General features: G+C 38.5%; 1 protein-coding gene across 3 annotated transcripts; it reads left to right on the plus strand.

The window, feature by feature from the left end:
* Window positions 1-2: 2 nt before the first annotated feature.
* On the plus strand, window positions 3-18,860 carry LOC143893987 (very long chain fatty acid elongase 4). Of its 3 annotated transcripts, none has more exons than XM_077399939.1 (7): window positions 3-23; window positions 15,357-15,438; window positions 15,734-15,921; window positions 16,059-16,139; window positions 16,414-16,585; window positions 16,911-17,188; window positions 17,287-18,860. In XM_077399939.1, exons 2-7 carry the CDS (start codon window positions 15,360-15,362, stop codon window positions 17,458-17,460), a joined length of 972 nt encoding a protein of 323 aa, XP_077256065.1. In that variant the 5' UTR covers window positions 3-23; window positions 15,357-15,359; the 3' UTR covers window positions 17,461-18,860. The 3 variants fall into 3 exon arrangements, with proteins under 3 accessions (XP_077256065.1, XP_077256064.1, XP_077256063.1); XM_077399938.1 differs by lacking the exon at window positions 3-23 and adding an exon at window positions 191-741; XM_077399937.1 differs by lacking the exon at window positions 3-23 and adding an exon at window positions 11,720-11,997.
* The last annotated feature ends 372 nt before the right edge of the window (window positions 18,861-19,232 follow it).

Here is a 19,232-nt window from a genome sequence, read left to right on the forward strand (position 1 = left end):
TCTTCGTATAATATAGATAAAAGGTAAGAAGACCGACGATTTTTACGATGCGATTTTCCATCCTTCGTGCACCACTTGCGATCAGCGGTGCAAAGCGATGGGCCGTCCCGTTTAAAGGAATCCCGTATACACGGGGGTGCAGGCTCCCCCGTTGTAGAGGTGTATTGATTTCTATGATGGCGGCCGGCCGGCGCCTGCACCCTCCGCGATCGTAGGAATGGCCAGGGAGCGTTGCTCTCCGTAGTGTTTTTCTGTCACCGAGGACAAGGCGCGCGAGAACTCGGCGACGAGAGGCGAGGTGGTGAATCGAGACACGTGAAAGCTAATTATTATCGCTCGACGGAAACGGTAGAGGCCGTGTCGCGCCGGCGGCCACGTTTACTTTCGATTCCGCCCCCGTGGGTTCTCCCAGGAATCGAGCCGGGCGACCACCGAGGGTCCGTCCGCGGGTGGTGATGGTGTCCGTGTTCGCGTATGGATCGTCGACATGGGTGGCGATCCCTGAGCAACGCGCCGCCCCACGATCGCTTCGCTGAGATCGTCGGCGAGCCGGTGCTCGTATCGGTCGACAGACGGACCCTCTTGAATGAGAGCTCGCGCGTATCTCAACGGGACACTCTCTGGTCGTCGTAATCGCGCCGGTACCGACGAAGAGGGTCATCGCCACGAAGTGACGAGGGTTACGCGTCATCGTCTTTGATCCACGCCGGAGAAATCAGCGAGGAGCAACGATACTCTCGGGTAAGAGATATAGGCGATCCTCGCCAGATGGTCTTATTGCTGCGAATGGAATAAAAAATTATACCCGAGGGATTACCCGGCGTACGAATTTCTCATAAAATATGCTACCTCGCGTGATAATGGACCTCTTTAGGTCCATTGGCTTTGCTGAGGTGCGACTCGAGCCAAGTGATACTTGAGACTTGTTTGTTCCAGGCGTGGTACGTACAACGTATAATTTTTTTTATTTTTAACAGTATCGATTTTCTTGTCTAACACGGATCGTTGCGAATATATATATGTATTTATATATACTATTATACTTTTTGCAACAATCCGTGCAATGGTTCTTACTGAAATCACACAAGAGCACGCCAAGCAATTGTGTCGGAATCATTTGAAATATTAATTTTTTTGAAGCTGGTTTATTAAACTGCCTCGTGAGGCTCATTCGCATCTAATACTTATCCAGAGTTTTATACAAACTCCGGAGAAAGTTTGCGCGAAGATGAAACGTGTTCTTATATCGCACAGATGATTTCGAGGCGTTGCGTTAGTTAAATTCACGTTCAATTTGTACGAATTAAATCAAACACGAAACCTTTCACGGTTATTTAACCATAACTACGCATAAAGACTATACCGCACTTGTCACTTGTCGTTTGCTCGTGAATGACTCGTTAGGTATAGTTTACGCTCTATCGACCGACTTATACCCCCTTTCGTCATTTGTGTGTTCATGTCTTACTTTTAATATATCGGTCATCGACTCATTACAGCCGCGGACGTGCTCGATTCGCAAATAAGAATTCGCATTCTGGAAAAATTCGGAAGATTCTCACGGTCGGGGGGGGGGGGGCATGGCAGTGGGGTCCGCGGGGTTGTTAATTGCCGTTCCGCGCATTACGTTTCTCGTTCTAATGCAAAATGAGTTATACAGTCGGTCGAGCAGCTAATTAGCAATTAGCAATCATGTGATTGCAGAGCGGTACATCGAAAATCGCGCACTTTCCGTCGCCGATGATCGACGATTTTGAACAAAGGAATTACGGGCGACGCTCGATTGAGGCCGCGATTCAGTAATTCGCATAAACAATTTTCTTGTTTTTAATATGCTGTTTGACGAATCGCGGGAAGAGGCGCGAGAGGCCCGTCATCCTGCGACATTTAACGAGACACGACAAGACGTTCAAACGCGGTCAATTGCGCACTTAGTCATGTGACATGTGACAGTAGAAAGCATCGGCAACAGGCGATTCAGGCGGTTTATAGTTAGCAGCTGGATCAAAATGACTCGTATCCACCCATCGCGTTTAGGCCGATAGACCCGGCGGCGTCGCGGCAGTCTCTGCTTTTCCCTCCGCGCGACTCTACGATACGAATTAATTGCAATAACGTTTCTTCCTAATTTCTTTCTAATTCAAGCAGAAGGCACCTAGGCACCTCTGCGTTTAACCTCGGCAAAAGGCACGCGCTTTCCACGCGAGGAATTCTCGGAAGAAGCAATCGCTCAGCGAGTATTACGCCATTAACGTTGTAAAATTGCACGCGGGGACGCGAAGACACTCTCCGTATGCGAGGGGTTTTACTTTCGCTGCTTCTTCATTTGCCAGATGCACTGAACGTACCGGCGCTGCGTGATACCGCGGAGAAAACACGCGTGGTCGAAAGAAACGCCTCACGTACGCATTACGAGATCGGCAGATCTGCATGCGGATTGAGGGATTCGTTGCTCGTCGAGATCTCCATGTGCGATTAAATTAAATTTTAAAACTTATATTTCTTGAAAGGCTTACGTCACATCGTCGCCTCGCTGACCTACGTATGCGCGATAAGCATTTGCAACAAGAAAATGCGGAGTGTAACGATATAATTAAAGCGTAATAATTAGTAATCTGATATTATTCTGTTATAATAACCGGTCTTGGAGACGATAGCGATCAGTCTGCGTGATATTCGACCTTTTCGCTTTCAGACCGCTTCTGGTTTTGTCCTAAGCCTCAAACGATAATTAAAATCATGAATAAACTTGAAGCTCTCATCCGCGAAAACGTGCGCCATCGAGAGGCAAGAAATTTTCGCGCGTTGAATGTCAGTCACTCGGATCAAGGAAAGTTGCGCCTATGCAAGAGGAGTCAGTCGCATCTCGGATGTATACATTGCTAGGCCTAGACATTGACCTCGAAAGTGAGGTGATCATGGCCGGCGTAGAGACGTATCGAAGAAAGTGCGCCAATCAGCCTCCAACCGGTTTGCGCCTTACGTGTATCACTATGATCGGACGTTATAGTCGATTCCCTTCTTCAGAGGATTCTCTTCTGTGAATCGATTAATCAGTCGCCGATCGATTGCGCTGCCGTTCGGAAAAATATATACACTTATTGTTAGTGACTCAGTTCTCTTTTCACGCAATTTTTTTAATTTTTCTTTGTAATTTTCCAAAATAACACGATTTCTTCTTACGTATCTATCACATAAAAAGAGAGGCATGAAATTGCAATGTGACGGAATATAAAGAAATGTATAATATATAATTTATTAATCAGTTCTTTATTATTAAACATAGTTGATATTTTTATTACTTTCTATTTCTTCTATCCATTAATTCGCCACTGTTATCTGACTTGTGTGTGCGAGCGCGAGAGAATTTAAGAGTATAATAAAAGATAAGAAATATATAAATCGATTTTGAAATTTGAGCATTATTGTCGTTGGAAGATCATTCTCTTCGTTTCGATTAACGGAAATGCAAAAGGGGAATGTAAAGCTTTTAATAAAAGTCGCTTTCACTTTGTCTTTAGGGCAACAATTGTACAGCGTTTCTTCACCTGATTGTCTATTATACGCGTTGATATTGTAGATCGAACAATTATATCCGTTTTCCGGATATAAATGTCAATAATTATAGTTGAAAATTCCGACGATGCCACGCGGATAATCCGCACGTTACGGTACTTGTTGCAGTTTACGTAGAAAGCGAAACTTAATAGCTTCAAGTATAATATAAATATATGTATAAAAAGGCGGCAGTGAAACCGATCGTCGATATTATCTCTCTTCTACCTCGAACGATACATGCTACACGATGTGACTATACCACTGCATGTGTATAACATTTCACTTTTCGTGCGATGCCAATCTACGCTGTCCTAGAAATTGCGCACTTTCTCGAATTTAAAGAACAGAAACGACGTATTTTGAGATATTTCATTAATCTCTGTTATTATTTCGGCAAAAATTGCGAAGATTTATATGGAACTATCGAAATCTGATTGGACAACACGCATACGCAGCTCTTAAGAAAAGTAAACCGTGTATAACTAATGTTCGCGGGATATTGATGCTAGGATGTAGCTAGACATTAATTATCGTATATTTCAGGATGAATTAAGTTCTGCAGAGACTAATAGCTTATCTTAGTTGGGTACGTCAATAATTATGATAGGTACAATCCTATCTCTGACCGATGCAGGAGAAAGGAAGTGCAACCACTCTCTATTGAACAACTTTTCCCTTCTTTTCAAGCAGGCGTTAACTGTAGACTGGTTATCGCAAGAACAAACACGTTGAAAGCAATTTCACTTATTAGAATTAGCAGTTTCGCGATGACAATACCAATTGTGCAAGGAAGGCAAGTTTGCACAATTCCAATAACTGTTGCGCTAGAATTTTTTCCAGTTTTGCCCTAAAGAAGATGGCCATTGGGCTGTCGTCCTTTAATAATCATTTTTTTTTCTTCAATTTAGATTGCCATTTTATATTTCTGAAAATATTTCAAACCAAAATAATTTTAAACCAAAAAGCTAACAAGTTTTTTATTATTGATATTTGTATAAAATTAATAACTTTCTTGCGAAGCAATAAACAATGTCTCAAAAATTACTACGTCTATTGGACATCTTTATGACGTGTTTGAGTTGCGACGTATCTTACAGCTATTTACGATATATTCTCAAGAGCAAACGTTGAATAGATTTAAACGTTGAATAGTCCGTTTTACCGATGTTGATTGGCTTTAGTCGTATGGTTGGTTCACTTATTCCAGATCGTACTTTACCCATTATTTTATGCAAGAAGAGTGTGACATGGTAAAATATATATTTTTTTCTCCATTTACGACAGTATGTCGTGAGATGATTGATTTTTAATGACGAACTTACGGGGATTTAGGATTTAGTCGGTGCACTACTATTTTACCCGTAGGAAGTTACGTGATTTGAATGACTAGAAGAATTTGAATCTTGCAAGTCTAAGATATATTGATATTTAACGTGTGATGAGTTCTCGGAAGATCTACAATGGCCGGCAAATATTTAAAGAGACGCCAAATATTGTTTCTTAAATTCGTGGTTAAGTAATGCCTCGCTAACGAAGCGTTTCCGCAAGAGGTGCCAAAGTGTGTCAGTTATCATTTTCCCAGGAAGTATGCGACATTAAAATCTGCTGTGCGACGTTCGCGAATTTTATTTTCTCTGTCGTGCGAAATTTTTTGCTTTGTCAAACTTTGAATTTGAGTTAAGCCGAGTTAGGACACTGTAACGTCACGCATTGTAATGCACGCATAACGTGCTCGACATTACAGTGTTATTGTATTGAAGCGTGAGCATTCCAAATTTCTCGATTACACAAGCAGCATCAGAGGAGCAGCTTAAAATTGAAAGATCTCCTCTGTTACATTTTTTAACGCAATATAAATTTAAAAACGAATGGAGACATAAAAAGCAGATAAAGTTAATAATTAAGATTAATATGATTTGCGTGTTTAAGTCATTCGGAACATAATATCTCGTAAAACACAAAATATGCATGACTGACCAATTTCACATTCAGTCGCCTAATATAAATGCACAGATAAAATCAATATTCGTCAAATTCTTAAACGCTAAAAGAATTTTTTGTCATATGATGAATAAAGTGGGATCGTTAAGAAGGAAAAATGTAATATATCGCTATGCTTGTTATAATGTTCTTTAAAATCGTATTCCGGCCGTTCTAAGGAGACAAATTAGTCTTAGGTTTTTTGTTTCTTTAAGCGCTGCCATTCAGCTGCTTGTAAAATAGAGAGTGTAAAGTCGTCGCCGCGCCAAGTCGCAGAGCGACGAACGAGGTCGTACAACATGTGGCATTCTATCTTTTTCTTCTCAGCTTAAGAGAGATGCCCACTGCTTGAAGCGCTGTTTATTCATGAGGAGGCGACACATTCGTCCACTAAGATGATTTGGAGAAATTTACCGAGACGAGTATACTTCGTGTATAATCTGCCCTAGATAGGCCCTAGACATGTAGGACTTTAAAACAGCTGGGAAGAATTTGTGGAATTTGATTTGTCTATTCGATTTCTCTGTCGCACGAGCGATATGCCTTAGCCTAGTTCTGATTATCAAGATTAATTAGATTATTAGAGTAATAATTGCGATGTTGATAATAATAATAATATGTATAATAATATTATAAAGTTAATAACGGAGAATTTAGGAATGTGTAATTGCTTGAGTTTAGTACATTGTTCCAAGATCGATATTTCGTCCGCGTCGAGAAGTAGGTCGTTACCTATTAGACATTCGGTTATCAAGTGCGTGAAGATCCTGATAGAATGGTCCCGTTATAATTCGAGCTTATATTAGACTCGAATCAATACGTAAACGATAGCGCCATATTCTATGTTTACGACGAAATGTTTGCTATAATATTTGCTATAACAATTCTTTTCATCTAAATCACCTCTTCATGGTATGATACGTTTGACGATATTGAGGCATACATTTTTATAATACACTGGTATGGAATGCCTCATTATCATGATGACACACCGGTATTCGATTGCCAAAGTGTGACACTTTCGAAATACCTATGAGATGTTCATAAATGTTCTAAACTTCTGAAGTGTCAAAAGTTTTATTCAGGCAGACCGATGTATAGGATGTTAATAGCAAATTGAGTTCGTTATTCTGTTAATGCAGCTGTCAATTTCGCTAAAAAAAATATTGATATTCGATATGTCGTATAGAAATACTTTCTCTGTCAGATAATTGATACTCGCGGCTGTTAAGTAATTAAAAGTCGATATCATGTCAATACACGTTAAAATTAACGAATTTACATACGTTGCAAAAATGACTTTGCGTGCTTGGTACATGTTCTACGAACTTACTTAATCAAATATATGAAATGTAAAACACGAAAAAGATTTATTTGTTTTATATCGTAAAAAAAAAATCATATTTGATTTCTTCTATTGTCGTCATAATATAATGAATTATATACTCAGAACCACAATAATGTCTGAACTTTAGGCATCAAAAGAATGTTTCAAATTAATTTAAAAAGTCTTTGAATACAGTTTATTAGATGTTATATTAAGATGAAGAAAATGTTCATACCGTTTATTGACATGTCAATGAATTCAAAATGTCTCGTAAGCTATAGCACGATCAAGGAATTTTTATGAGAAGGATAAAAAAATATTACCAACTCCAAATATTTCTAAATTTATTAAAAATTTTTATTTTGCATTTTTTAAATTAAAATGTTTCACGAAAAATCCCCTATTTTGCGTTGATCTTGCGTCGAGTTTTGAGTCACATTCTACGCACATTCTCATTTCATTATGTGTTATCCACTGCGCTGCTTCATAAATCAAAGACTGCGTAAATAAAAATTACGGCTATGTTTCTGAAAAAGTAATAAAGGGTTTCTTAATGTCACGTTTTCATTTAATTATATCATTATGTCATTAAAAGATGTGGAAGCAAGAACCTCTTACATATTTCCAAAACTTGTTTTACTTCGCGAAGATCAATTATCGGACCTGATCGTCCGTTTGGCGCGAGACCAACCGAAAAGTGTGCTTGAAGGAAAGTTCGCTTCGGGGGATATATTAGCCAGATTTCTTTTGGATGGGCATACTTATCTCACAATATGTTATTAAATTAACATTACATGTGGAATATTTATTACAAATATGTAATCAGTATTTATCGTTCGTGTGCCAATGAATTTCGAAATAATTGATGTTTGATCAAAAACTCTAATCAAAATCTGATGAATACACTAATGTCAGATTTGCAAAACTCGTATTTGCAAAACAAAGTGGAAAGGTCGTGATATAATGAACGAGCAAAAATGACGTAGACGACAATAAATCAAAATATATTAACTATTTTGCTCGTTCATTATCCCGCACGATCTTTTCACTTTGCTCCATATCTAATGTTTGTCATGTCATAAGATATACAATATTTTTTTTTTTTCATTTTTGTGAGCATCTGTCTATTAATCCTTAAAATCTATTAATTATTAATTATTTAAAAATTGAAAAAGTAAATTATAACACAATCTAGTTGTGTGTTATTTTTACTGATTTATTTTTTAAATGGTGACATTAAAAATTATAATAAATTTACATTCATTTCCTGTTGTTTGACCCGTTGATTAATTTACAAACAATTGAATCAATTACTTATTTTAGTGAATAATTGCTTTTTAACCGCATAACTCGCTGGTTTCTAACGGTACTGTCTTTACCGTTTCAGATTAAAATCAATCATAGGGACCTTCGATGAAAGTGATAAGTGTTCGCTTTCTTTCTCGTCAACCCGATTTCGGGTGACCTTTTTCTTTCTGCCCATCTTTGGGTTGCCTTTGCCTCACGCACAATAAAAAGAGCAATTTAGCAACAGCGCCGACGTTCGTTTAGCTCGAAGACGATACTGTCGGTGATCAATAGCCAGTAACCCAGCTTCCAGTATCTCACCTGCTGATGCTGGTCCGGGCTTCCGTCGGCCCACAAAGCGATCGAGAGAACAGGTTTCGTTTTGTGTCTTTTTTTTTTTTTTTTAATTAGTACCTCGGTGAGGCTCGTGAGGCTCGTGAGACACGTCTGCCACTAAAACCGGCACGTTAAATTACCCGAATATTCAGTTTGGAACACCGATTCCTTAATCTTTAAAGTCCGTTATTAAAATCATTCGCGCGCCACACATATAAATCAGACAACTGTCACGTATCCGTAGCTGTCACACGTCAGATGTTATCGAGGAGCCTGACTTATTGATAAGTATTATTGTCGTTGCGTGTCATTCATAAACAATGGGATATGCGAGATGCGAGATGCGAGTGAAGCTTCTGAATTGAAATGTCACTTCACGCTACGATACACGATCAGTTATTTCCGACGATTTATCATCTTTACTTCCGTTTCATTTAGTAACTTAATTAAATACTCGCTTCATATAATTATTTGTACAAAAATGCGTACTTGATTGTCTCGCATAAAAGAAATGTGTAAGTAATGACAAACGTGGGCAAACGAAATGAAGACATCGAGAACGTTAAATTTCTTGCGCTGCGATTGACAGTCAACATGTCGGACGTGACAAAACTAATTTGCACTCCTCCCCATGTACGTTTCAAGGTCTCCTGCGAAATCCTTATGCAATCCGCTCCTTACGGGTCGAGGTTTCCGCCTAAAATTTTCGGGGGAAAACCTGCTTATTCTTCCGGCAATTCGGACGAAGAAACTTCATCCTCACCGCGAGTCGCGCGAATCGATTGTCGGCGACAGAACGGACGTTAATAAGTTTTTTGCGCGAGACAGTTTTTACTGGCGGTGTCGGTGAAATCTGCGACGTCGCAGAGTAAGTGGTGCCGGTCCATTTATGCGTAAATGGTAAATCATGACTAGGTGAAAGGTAAACAGAAACAGATAGAGGCCTCGGTGCGTGGACCCAAACTATTTGGATTTTGGAACCGTGCTACACAGTCGGCGAGCGGTCCATTGACCCGTTTCAATTCACCGGAATTATCGTTGACATAGGTTTTGTGCCTTCCACATCGCTTTCTCCTTGATCGCCGTTTTTCTTTTCGCGCCGCGTTTGTCGAAGCCACGCGGAGACAAATTTTCTTTTCGTCGCGTCGACGAGGAAATATATAGGTACCCGATCGACCGTCTATAGCGTCTAGCTCGTATTTTAGAACAATCAATAAAATAAGAGATGCATTTTCCGAGCGTTTAAAAAACAATATAATTAAAGACAGATAATTGTCTCTCGCCGAGAATTAAATCAATCAAGATTCAATTTGTCGAGACCGAAGCGTAGACTTAGATCCTTTCTATTTATGCGTCATCATTTTCTAATACGCGTCGATTTCACGTATCGTTCGGAGATCGCTACTATCCTAAGGTAATATATTTTCTAAGGTTTAACGAGAGGGAATCTCGATATTTCTTCGCGTCTCTTCGTCCTTGCCGCGACGGTCCACAGCACCCACTTTTCTGACACGATGAGGCTCCCGGGCTGCAAAAACTGTTATGCCGCGTGAAAGAACGCGTGCGGAGATGCTGTACGACTCTCGCCTGGGAAACGAGGCTACAACAGCAACGTGTAGCCGGTGGCACCTACATGACGGCATTCCGCCACATCGGCATCGCGCGGTCTGAAAGACGAATCGTTCCGACACATTTTTATTTAACGTCCTCTCGAGACGTTATCTCGTTTATCCATCGTGCGATTGATGTTATCGGCTATCGCGTGTAATGTGTAATGATCGACGATTGATTGTAATATGTCGACATCAACGGGATAATCACAAAATACGTGCCTCACGATGAAATGCCTCTTTTTTTAAACAGGTTTATTAGTCGAGTGCTGAATTGACGTGCTTATTTTGAAAACGACAAGACAAGATACGAAACGATAAAATCGGCGAGTTTCGTTGCCTGCTGAATTATATTCCTGCCTGCCGTTGAAATGTGCAGTGTCTTTGCTGAACCGTAATTTTCGTTAAAGCGTGATTAATTGCCTGCTTCCTGATTCTTTTAATTTATTCTATATCTCAAATTTTTAAATTTTGCTTAGTATGATATGCAAAAATATAAATTATAATGTAGATTTTATGACTAGAAAAATAAAAATTAATTGAGGTATGTTGATCGACCCAACTGGCCATTGATCAAAAAACGTTTCTGGTTTATATAATCATTTATGAATTTTTTAAACATATTTTTCATATTTATTGCGGAGTTCTCAATTTTGTCGTTTAGTTTTTAGATTCGGCGTAGTTTGGGCATATGTCTGCCTAATTAATATTTGTGAGTTGTGTATACACGCTTGAAAAGGACCGAAATCTACGGTCGAAACGTAGCGTTTTTTGATCAATTAAAATTTGGCCAGTTGGGTCGATCAACATACCTCGATTAATTTTTAATTGTTCAAATTCTCAAGTTCTGTAGAAAAATAAAATTGAAATTTTACACAAGAAGTGCAATGATAAAATCAAAACATTAATCTCGAAAACTAAACGGTATTGAGACAATTATTGTTTTTTATGCGTTATGCTGTCTACAGATAAAATTATAATCATTTTCGGGAAATAAGAAAATGCATAAACATATATATTTAAATATTCAACGGATTAATTTTACGTTTATATTAGATTACATTAAAACTAAATAAGCGAGCATTATTAAGAATGCTTTAATAGATTTGAAAATCGAACAAGAAGAAGGTGTGGCTTAAAAAAGTGAAAATTATAACATATGGTCACATTCTCTCATTCTTATATGCTTTAATCATCTTATTCGAAAAGTTCAATTTGCACGGAAAGATCGCCTATAGATTCGAGTTCGTCAAACTGGGAGCGGAAGTAGAAATCGCGCAGAGAGACGAGAAGCAGAGGCAGAGGCCCGCGGGTCCGTTGTCTCCGTTCGTAGATCCCATCGCGAGACCGGCGATAGGGGGGCGGGAGGCAGACTGGCGACGATCACAGAGGGTGGGACCCTGGGGGTCCGCGATCCTACCTCGCGCGTTTTGCCTTGACCGATCTCGGCTGATCTATCCCCACGATCGATTTCCCACCACGATCCACAAGTTTTGGCCTCGTTTGCTTCAACATCGTTTACGCTCGCGGAAGATACCACCTCCGACGTGCCGATCGACCACCACCAAAGCCACGGGTGGCCGGAGGATACCGAGGTACCAAAGTTATAAAGCGAACCGGCTAAGCTGATGCGCGGCGCTGCCACTTTGTCGGGCGACCACAACGTGCCACGGTTTGTCTCCCGTTCTCGTGTGAAGAAGAGGAGAGGCATTTTTTTTCCCCGGCGGACGGACACCTCTCGCGCGGTGTCATCCTCTGAGGCGCACGGTCGTCGGGCCATGTCATTTTGACATTTGGAGTCGCGGGTGCGGTTGTAATACTCCCGGACCACGATTCTGGCGCGCCACCACGTCCCGTTGCACGCACGCAGGAAACAAGGACCCGAACTCGTGACATAAGGTACATAAGGTACACTTGACTAAGGAACGACGCCAGAAAGTCCTTTCCACCCCTCGAGAACAAGCTTCCTTCTCCAAGTCGGGCGTTACGTACTCCGCGTTCGTGCTCAATTAGCTCAGTGTACATCATAAGTATGTAGACGTAATTGATAATTGCGCACAAACAGGTATTTTCAGATCTATTTTATGTCGCAAAGTAACATAAAGCGATCATTTTTCTTATTTTAAGAACTCCACAAGATCGTCAAGATCTCAATGCAACTTGCTTCAGAGTTTCTATATCATGCTAGCGTATGTTATATACGATTTCTTTAAATAGATTTTTAATTTTACTGGTGTTGTTAAAAGAAAAAATATCGCAAAATATCACACTTGGAAATATGCAATTCTTATGCAAACTTGCTAATTCTTAAAAATCTTGAGTAAGCATTTAATAATTTCGCAAAGGTATTTTAATTTCGTTTAAAGTGCAGTCGTGTTAGTTACATAATTTTTTTTACGACGAACAACTGAAAGAAATGTCAGCAATAAAATCGGAAAATATCTTATCATGATACTGTTAAAATATTAAATTCAGTAAAAAGTCCAAAGAACAAGCTTATGCTATTTTCGCAGTGTACAAGAAACATGTTATAAATATTTCAAAAAATTAAATTAAATATTTCGTTCGAATATCAATCATTAATGGAACGTTTATAAGCGTTATTATCATATATTTATATATGAATCGTGCATTTTTCTGAATATTCAAATTTTAAAACGTACGAAGTAAATTAAAAGAGAAAATATTCAAAATATAAATAATTATATATATTGATATAAATATGTGTATTAATTACATAAAAAATTAAATGTTCCATTAATGAGAAGTTTTTATTTCAAAGGAACATTTATAATTCTCTCATCGTCAATCTTATAATTTATAAATTCTCTGTTGTCATGAATAAATCTTAAGGGCGTTAATTTTTTTTCTATCTAAAAAAAATATTTTAGAAAAAGGTTGTCTCTGTTAACATTAGAACTATACTAAAAGGGTCAAAATGACTTGTTTGACATTTTTAAAAATAATTAGATATTATTTATTTTTAAAACACCATAATTTTGGAAATTTTCTGATTTTTTTTGAAATATACAGATAATTATTTTTTATAAATTTTATAATTTTCTTTATTTTTTCATTTTGACCCCTTCGGTAGATATGGGTATAGGTTAATCTTCGGTAGAGTGTGTTAATAAACTTCTTACAGATTTATCGAATCATTTATATGGATTTGTACTTACATCGTTCATTACAAGTTTAACTTTCGCTAGATACGTATCGCTTGTCTGCTTCGCGAAGCTACATCTGTCGTTACGAGTAAGGTGCATTTGAATGAAGATCGGGGTATACTTCAACGAAGAATTTCAAAGATTTCTTTCGTTCGCCTCTACCTATCTATACCTATCTATGCCTCTCCATCCGAAATGAAAGTGCAGTTTTCACATTGTCACGTATCATATATATACAGTGCTTAATGACCGTATTGATAATTATATTGCGTTGAAGGTGTTCTAAGCAATTATATTAAATGAATAATTGCATTTTCTCGTTATTAATACTTGCACAATGCAGATTACTTTCTGCCAATTAATAGATCATCATCATTAGCATCGTCATTAATGCTGATTCAGTTTGCGTGTAAAAGGAGAAACGCCACGGATTATTGGAAATTCAAATGCTTAGACTTTGATCAAGAATGTGCGATTTTCTTCGTTATTTATTAAATAGCTTTCACGTCCTTTATATATATATATATATATATATATATATATATATATATATATCTCGATTTATCATCCGCGTAAAAGGCGAAAGGTATTCAAGGTCTCCGAATGTTTCATGATTTACTTCTCTCCGTGTAAAAATTAATTAAAATTTATAACAAATATATCAATTCTTCATAATAATTAAACTCTACCGGGCGTGTAATCTTCCTCGGCGATGGTAATTAATATTAAAGATTTGATACTTCGCACAACATTCAGAAAAAAAACCGTCGTCCATTAGCACTCCGATTTCCAACGTGCATACATTACATGAATACGGACAATTGCATTTGCTGACACATTTGTATAACGGCTGACGCGTATATAGGTAAATAAATGATATGTGCGGTGAAGCAACAGTTCGTCACGCGCCGCGAAAAAGTTTCTCATGTTTCCACCTATAGAGAAGGTTCTCCGGTGAATTTTTGGCAGCCTTTACTCCGAGATTTTTTTCGAGATATATCTCAGTGACAAAAATTTTTGTCTTCTCTCTGAGACAAAGATTCATCTTTGCAAAAAAGAGATGAGCTCTCTTTTGTCGTTCCGCGAAGCAATTATTCTAATTTCCATTGAAAAATAGATCGAGAGAGGTGAGACAGCCTAATTTATTCCCTTCTTAAACACACGTGGCAGAGCCTCAGAATCGCAACTATTACGCCAAGTTCAATGCGAAATCGCTCCGCTCAAGGAAAGTAACTTTCCTCAAAGGATATCCTATTAGTTGATGGATCGTCGACTTGACAATAAGCTGCTTAGAGAAAGAAAGAAAGAAAAGAAAAATATACAGAAAGAAACAAGTGTTCGCGGCGGGACACGTTTATAAACGACTTCGGGAGATAGCGGTAATAGTTTCTTCGGAGCGTGAAAGTTATGTTCCGCGGTACATACGGCGAGTGAACGACCGGATGATGTGCATCGAGGAAATAGCTATTAAGAACTACGTGTGAGCTGATGCACGTACAGCATGTTTCGTTTAACTAGTCGACTGCCGATCTTTCAAATGTCTTAATATCACGCGTCCGTAAACGCAAACGATTTATTCGCTCTAACCGCGTTTACTTTCTTCTGTACATTAAAAAAAAAATATATATATATACATATATATATATATAAATAATATGTCTGTTAGAGAAAGGTATTCTTCAGGAAATAAAATTAAAGTGAAAAAGCCTGTGCTTGTTACGACTCATTCGAATCAATTGCGCATACATCGGAATGCCGTGGCCCAATTATTTCATACGAGGTAGCAGTTTGTCGATCGCGCGTGTATTCGATTTGCTACGTCGGTATAAAAATACATATAAATAACAGCGGTAAAGTGCATCAAACGCATAAAATGAAAAAGTTGCATTATAACGCCTCGATCGTTGCTTAAAAGTTTCGACACGGTTTTGACAAAGTACGTCTAGAAGACAAGATGTGTGCAATATAAGTGCTATCTCATTAAATCACTCATCACGAAAAATCGACGTACTTGCAGCGGCTTATCGTATCAATAGAAATGATGTTTGATGGTGATTACTAGAGTCGTGCGATCGGTTTTTTGTGTTGCAGACGATGGCGAGCTTAATTAATTCAACAGCACAATTTTTCAACGATGCGTACGATTACTACCTCTGGACGCTGTCCCTCGCAGGTAATCCGTTATATTGAAAGTCTATTACATTAGAAATTCTCTAATATACTTCTGCAGTATTAAATTATTTGCTTTTAAATAAATTTGTCTTGTAATTTTGGCTAGATGTTTTTAACAAGCTTTAATTTACCTAATTTGATGATATAACGTTATTATACAATAATAGAATTTTAAATTTATTTTACAATAAATTATCGCTTTAGTACGCGTATTATAACGATTAATATTTTACGATAAATAAATACGATCTGACATGTCTCGCCAGATTCTTTATAAAACACATTTCGATTTTTAGACGAGAGGACGAGAGGATGGTTATTGGTTGACTCGCCGAAACCAACGTTAATATATACGATGTTGTATCTCCTCATCGTCTGGGCGGGTCCTAAGGTCATGAAGAAACGAAAAGCTTTCAAATTAACGTGGGCATTGGTGCCCTACAACCTTGCCATGGCCTGTCTTAATGCTTATATTGCCATTCAGGTGAATGTCATATCCTGTCCTCGATGGGAAAATATCACGGAGCTTGCCTTCATTTTTCTTATTTATCTCTATGCAGTCACTTTCACTTGAAAGTGGGTTTCTATTGCTTATCTGGCATTTCTCTGTATTCTTTGCAGTTGTTCGTAGCTTCCACAAGGTTACAATATAGTTATGTATGCCAGCCAATAAGGCATATCACGCGTCCCGATGAGCTTCAGGTAAGAGACGTGTCGTAAAATGAAAAATTAAAATATTCAAAGATTATATTCCTCTCTCTTTTTCTTTTACATTTTAGCTTGAAAACGTGTCTATTATTAAAAATAAATGCATATAAAGAAAAATTAAATCACGTTATTAGAGAGTTTAATAATATTAATATTAATTAATATTAATAATATACAAGAATGTTTTTCAAGAAACCGTAAAAAAGCATGCTCTCGATCTGAAATAAATTATATATTAATAGGAAAATTTTATTTTCTATATGTTCAGATTGCTGACGCGGTTTGGTGGTACTACTTTAGCAAGCTTCTGGAATTTTGCGATACGTTCTTCTTCATTTTGCGGAAGAAGAACAATCAGTTGAGCTTCCTCCACGTTTATCATCACTCCACCATGTTCTCGTTATGGTGGATCGGTATTAAATGGGTACCTAGCGGATCTAGTAAGTGCATCTTTATTTCGATATTAATTCCAGCGTGCTGCAGTAGTTAACATTACCTAATTATTATTGCTTTAAGTCGACTAATCAGTTGGCCGAGTGGACTTTAAGTCGACTGAACAGCGACTGCAGTTATTAGCAGCATTAAGCTTATCCTTAGATAAATGTTAATAGCCGTCGCCAAGTGTAGCTAAAAGTTTTTGCGGTAGAAAGTAGAGATATGTGAAAACTAAACGTTGGTTACGCTCTATCTTCTGAACGATTATTAAAATTTATACCGAAAGACGTGTCCGATAAGATTCTTACGTTTATGCGTGCACACTTGCAGCTTTCCTGCCAGCGATGGTGAACAGCTTCATCCACGTGCTGATGTACTCGTACTACGGACTCGCCGCGTTAGGTCCTTCGGTAGCTAAATACCTCTGGTGGAAAAAGTACTTGACGATCCTCCAGCTCATCCAATTCACGAGCGCCTTGATTCTGGGGGTCAACGGCATCCGTTCGGGATGCGACTTCCCCCTCTGGATGCAGTACGCCCTCGTGATCTACATGATGTCTTTCATCGTCCTGTTTGGGAATTTCTACGCCAAAGCCTACATCGCGAAGGTAAGGACGCGGATTTCATAATAAAGGAAGACGCGTTATCTCGCGCCCATATATGTACATATCTGCGTTATCGGTGCATGACTGACGTTTGTTTGCAGGGCAAACAGGTGTACGCGGAGAAGCGGCTCGAGAAGCTAAAAGCCGCCGAGAAGATGTTGATGATGAGCATGCAACTCGACGGCGCGGTCAGCAACGGGAAGATCGCGAACGGGTACGCGAACGGGCACGCGAACGGCTACACGAACGAGACGACCAAGAAGAAGACCCAATGAGCCGATTCTCCCCGAAGGGTGTCCCTATCGGGATACCCGATCCACCGTACTCGCGACACACGACGAAGAAGAAATAGTCACGGTCATCAGTCGGCGTCGAGTGGTGCGTCGTGGTCGACAGGAGTAGTTTAACGTTAAAAAAATAAATAAATAAAAACACGAAAAAAGGGGCAAGGGGAAAAAAAGAAACGGAAATTTCTCGCTTAGATTCCGCACATTGCCGGGTTTGTGCTTTCGCGAGGCGAAAATTTAGCACCGTGATTCCAAAGTTATCGGATCAGCAATTGTACATTCGCGACACCACGCTGATTCCAGCAACTGTACATATATTAACAGACATACGCTGAAGAAACGGTTCAGAACCGAATGCGTTTCGTAGCTATTAGCGCGATGGGCCTGCAGGGATGAGAGTTCGCACATGAATAAATATGTATTTGGGGGCCTGAAGAGCGGAAAGATTTATGTACCACTTATATGAAGATAAATAGCAAAATATTAGAAAAGCAAGCGATCTTTCTTTCAAGAGGGAGTCAGAGTAGACGAATAAGTTTTTCCCTAAATGTAAGATTATCCGGAAAAATAGTCGTAACGGAAGGAGGGAAATGTGCGCGTATGTGTGCGTGTATAGATGAAAATAGAGAAGTAAACTGTCAAGGAAAAAACGGAAGGAAGGAGAACGGCGAAAGAGACTTTCCATGAAAAAGCTTACAACGGAAGATTGTCATAAAAGGGTTAAAGTTGGTAAGGTCTAAAAAGAAACAGGAACGCTCGAAACTCAATGCGATCCGTCAGTTTGTGAAAATTACGAGATGTATGCGAATGTGTGCGTATAATATATATTGAAACTGATTCGATTAAACTCTTCGCAAGTGCCGTTTCGCGTACGAGCAATAGTTCTGTATGAATCGATGCTTAGAAGTCACAATTCAGGATGCCTATCACGCAGTTATATTTCTGAATGATCTGCACAGAAACGGGGAGGTATACGCGATACACGGAGATCCGCTCGTTTTCGTCAAAACAAACATACATTTAAATATGATATAATCGACAGATTTCTGTTCGTTTTTAAGTGTAGATTTGAGTAACTAGGAAAAAAAACAGGTATTGCTCGATTAAACGAAAGTTTTTATACCGGCGCTTTTCTACAACGAGTAATCCAGATGTGTACATACAAGTGACGCGTGACGCCCTTTCGTCGCAATGAAGACTACGAGAGCAATAAAAAAAAAATTGTGAACAATGAAAAAATGCAGCAGAGAAAACGTCCACTGCGATTGTTCTATCAAACATCTCAACTCGGAGAATCTGTCCTTCATCCAGCGTACGATTTGTATTCTTATCTCGAAATTTACGAACGGCAGTCAATTAACAATTAAATAAATTGCAAGTTAACCATTTGCGACGATGGATTATGTTCATTTGCGCGGGGTTCGTGTGTTTCCTCTCCTAACATATTTCTCTTTAGGTAATTATGTTATATTGTTAATGTGTTTATATAAATACATATATATCATTATATAACGGATGATGCAGTTTGTTATAAAAATGGCATTGCTGCGCAATGTTTAAAACAAAGAAATGCATTATGTTAATTCTTCACGATTTACGTTTATTTGTCCCTTCAATAAGAGTTTTTTCACAAAGTTTTCTTATTTTAACTGTTAGGTATTAAATATTATGTATACAATATTTTTTCCGTGTTCTCTTTTATTGTATATATCTTATAGATAATAAAATTACTTTAAAGCAACCAATATTGTACACAGATC

This window comes from Temnothorax americanus, unplaced genomic scaffold (assembly GCF_048541705.1).
Source record: "Temnothorax americanus isolate GAGA-0224 unplaced genomic scaffold, ASM4854170v1 Scaffold13, whole genome shotgun sequence".
Taxonomy (NCBI): domain Eukaryota; kingdom Metazoa; phylum Arthropoda; class Insecta; order Hymenoptera; family Formicidae; genus Temnothorax; species Temnothorax americanus.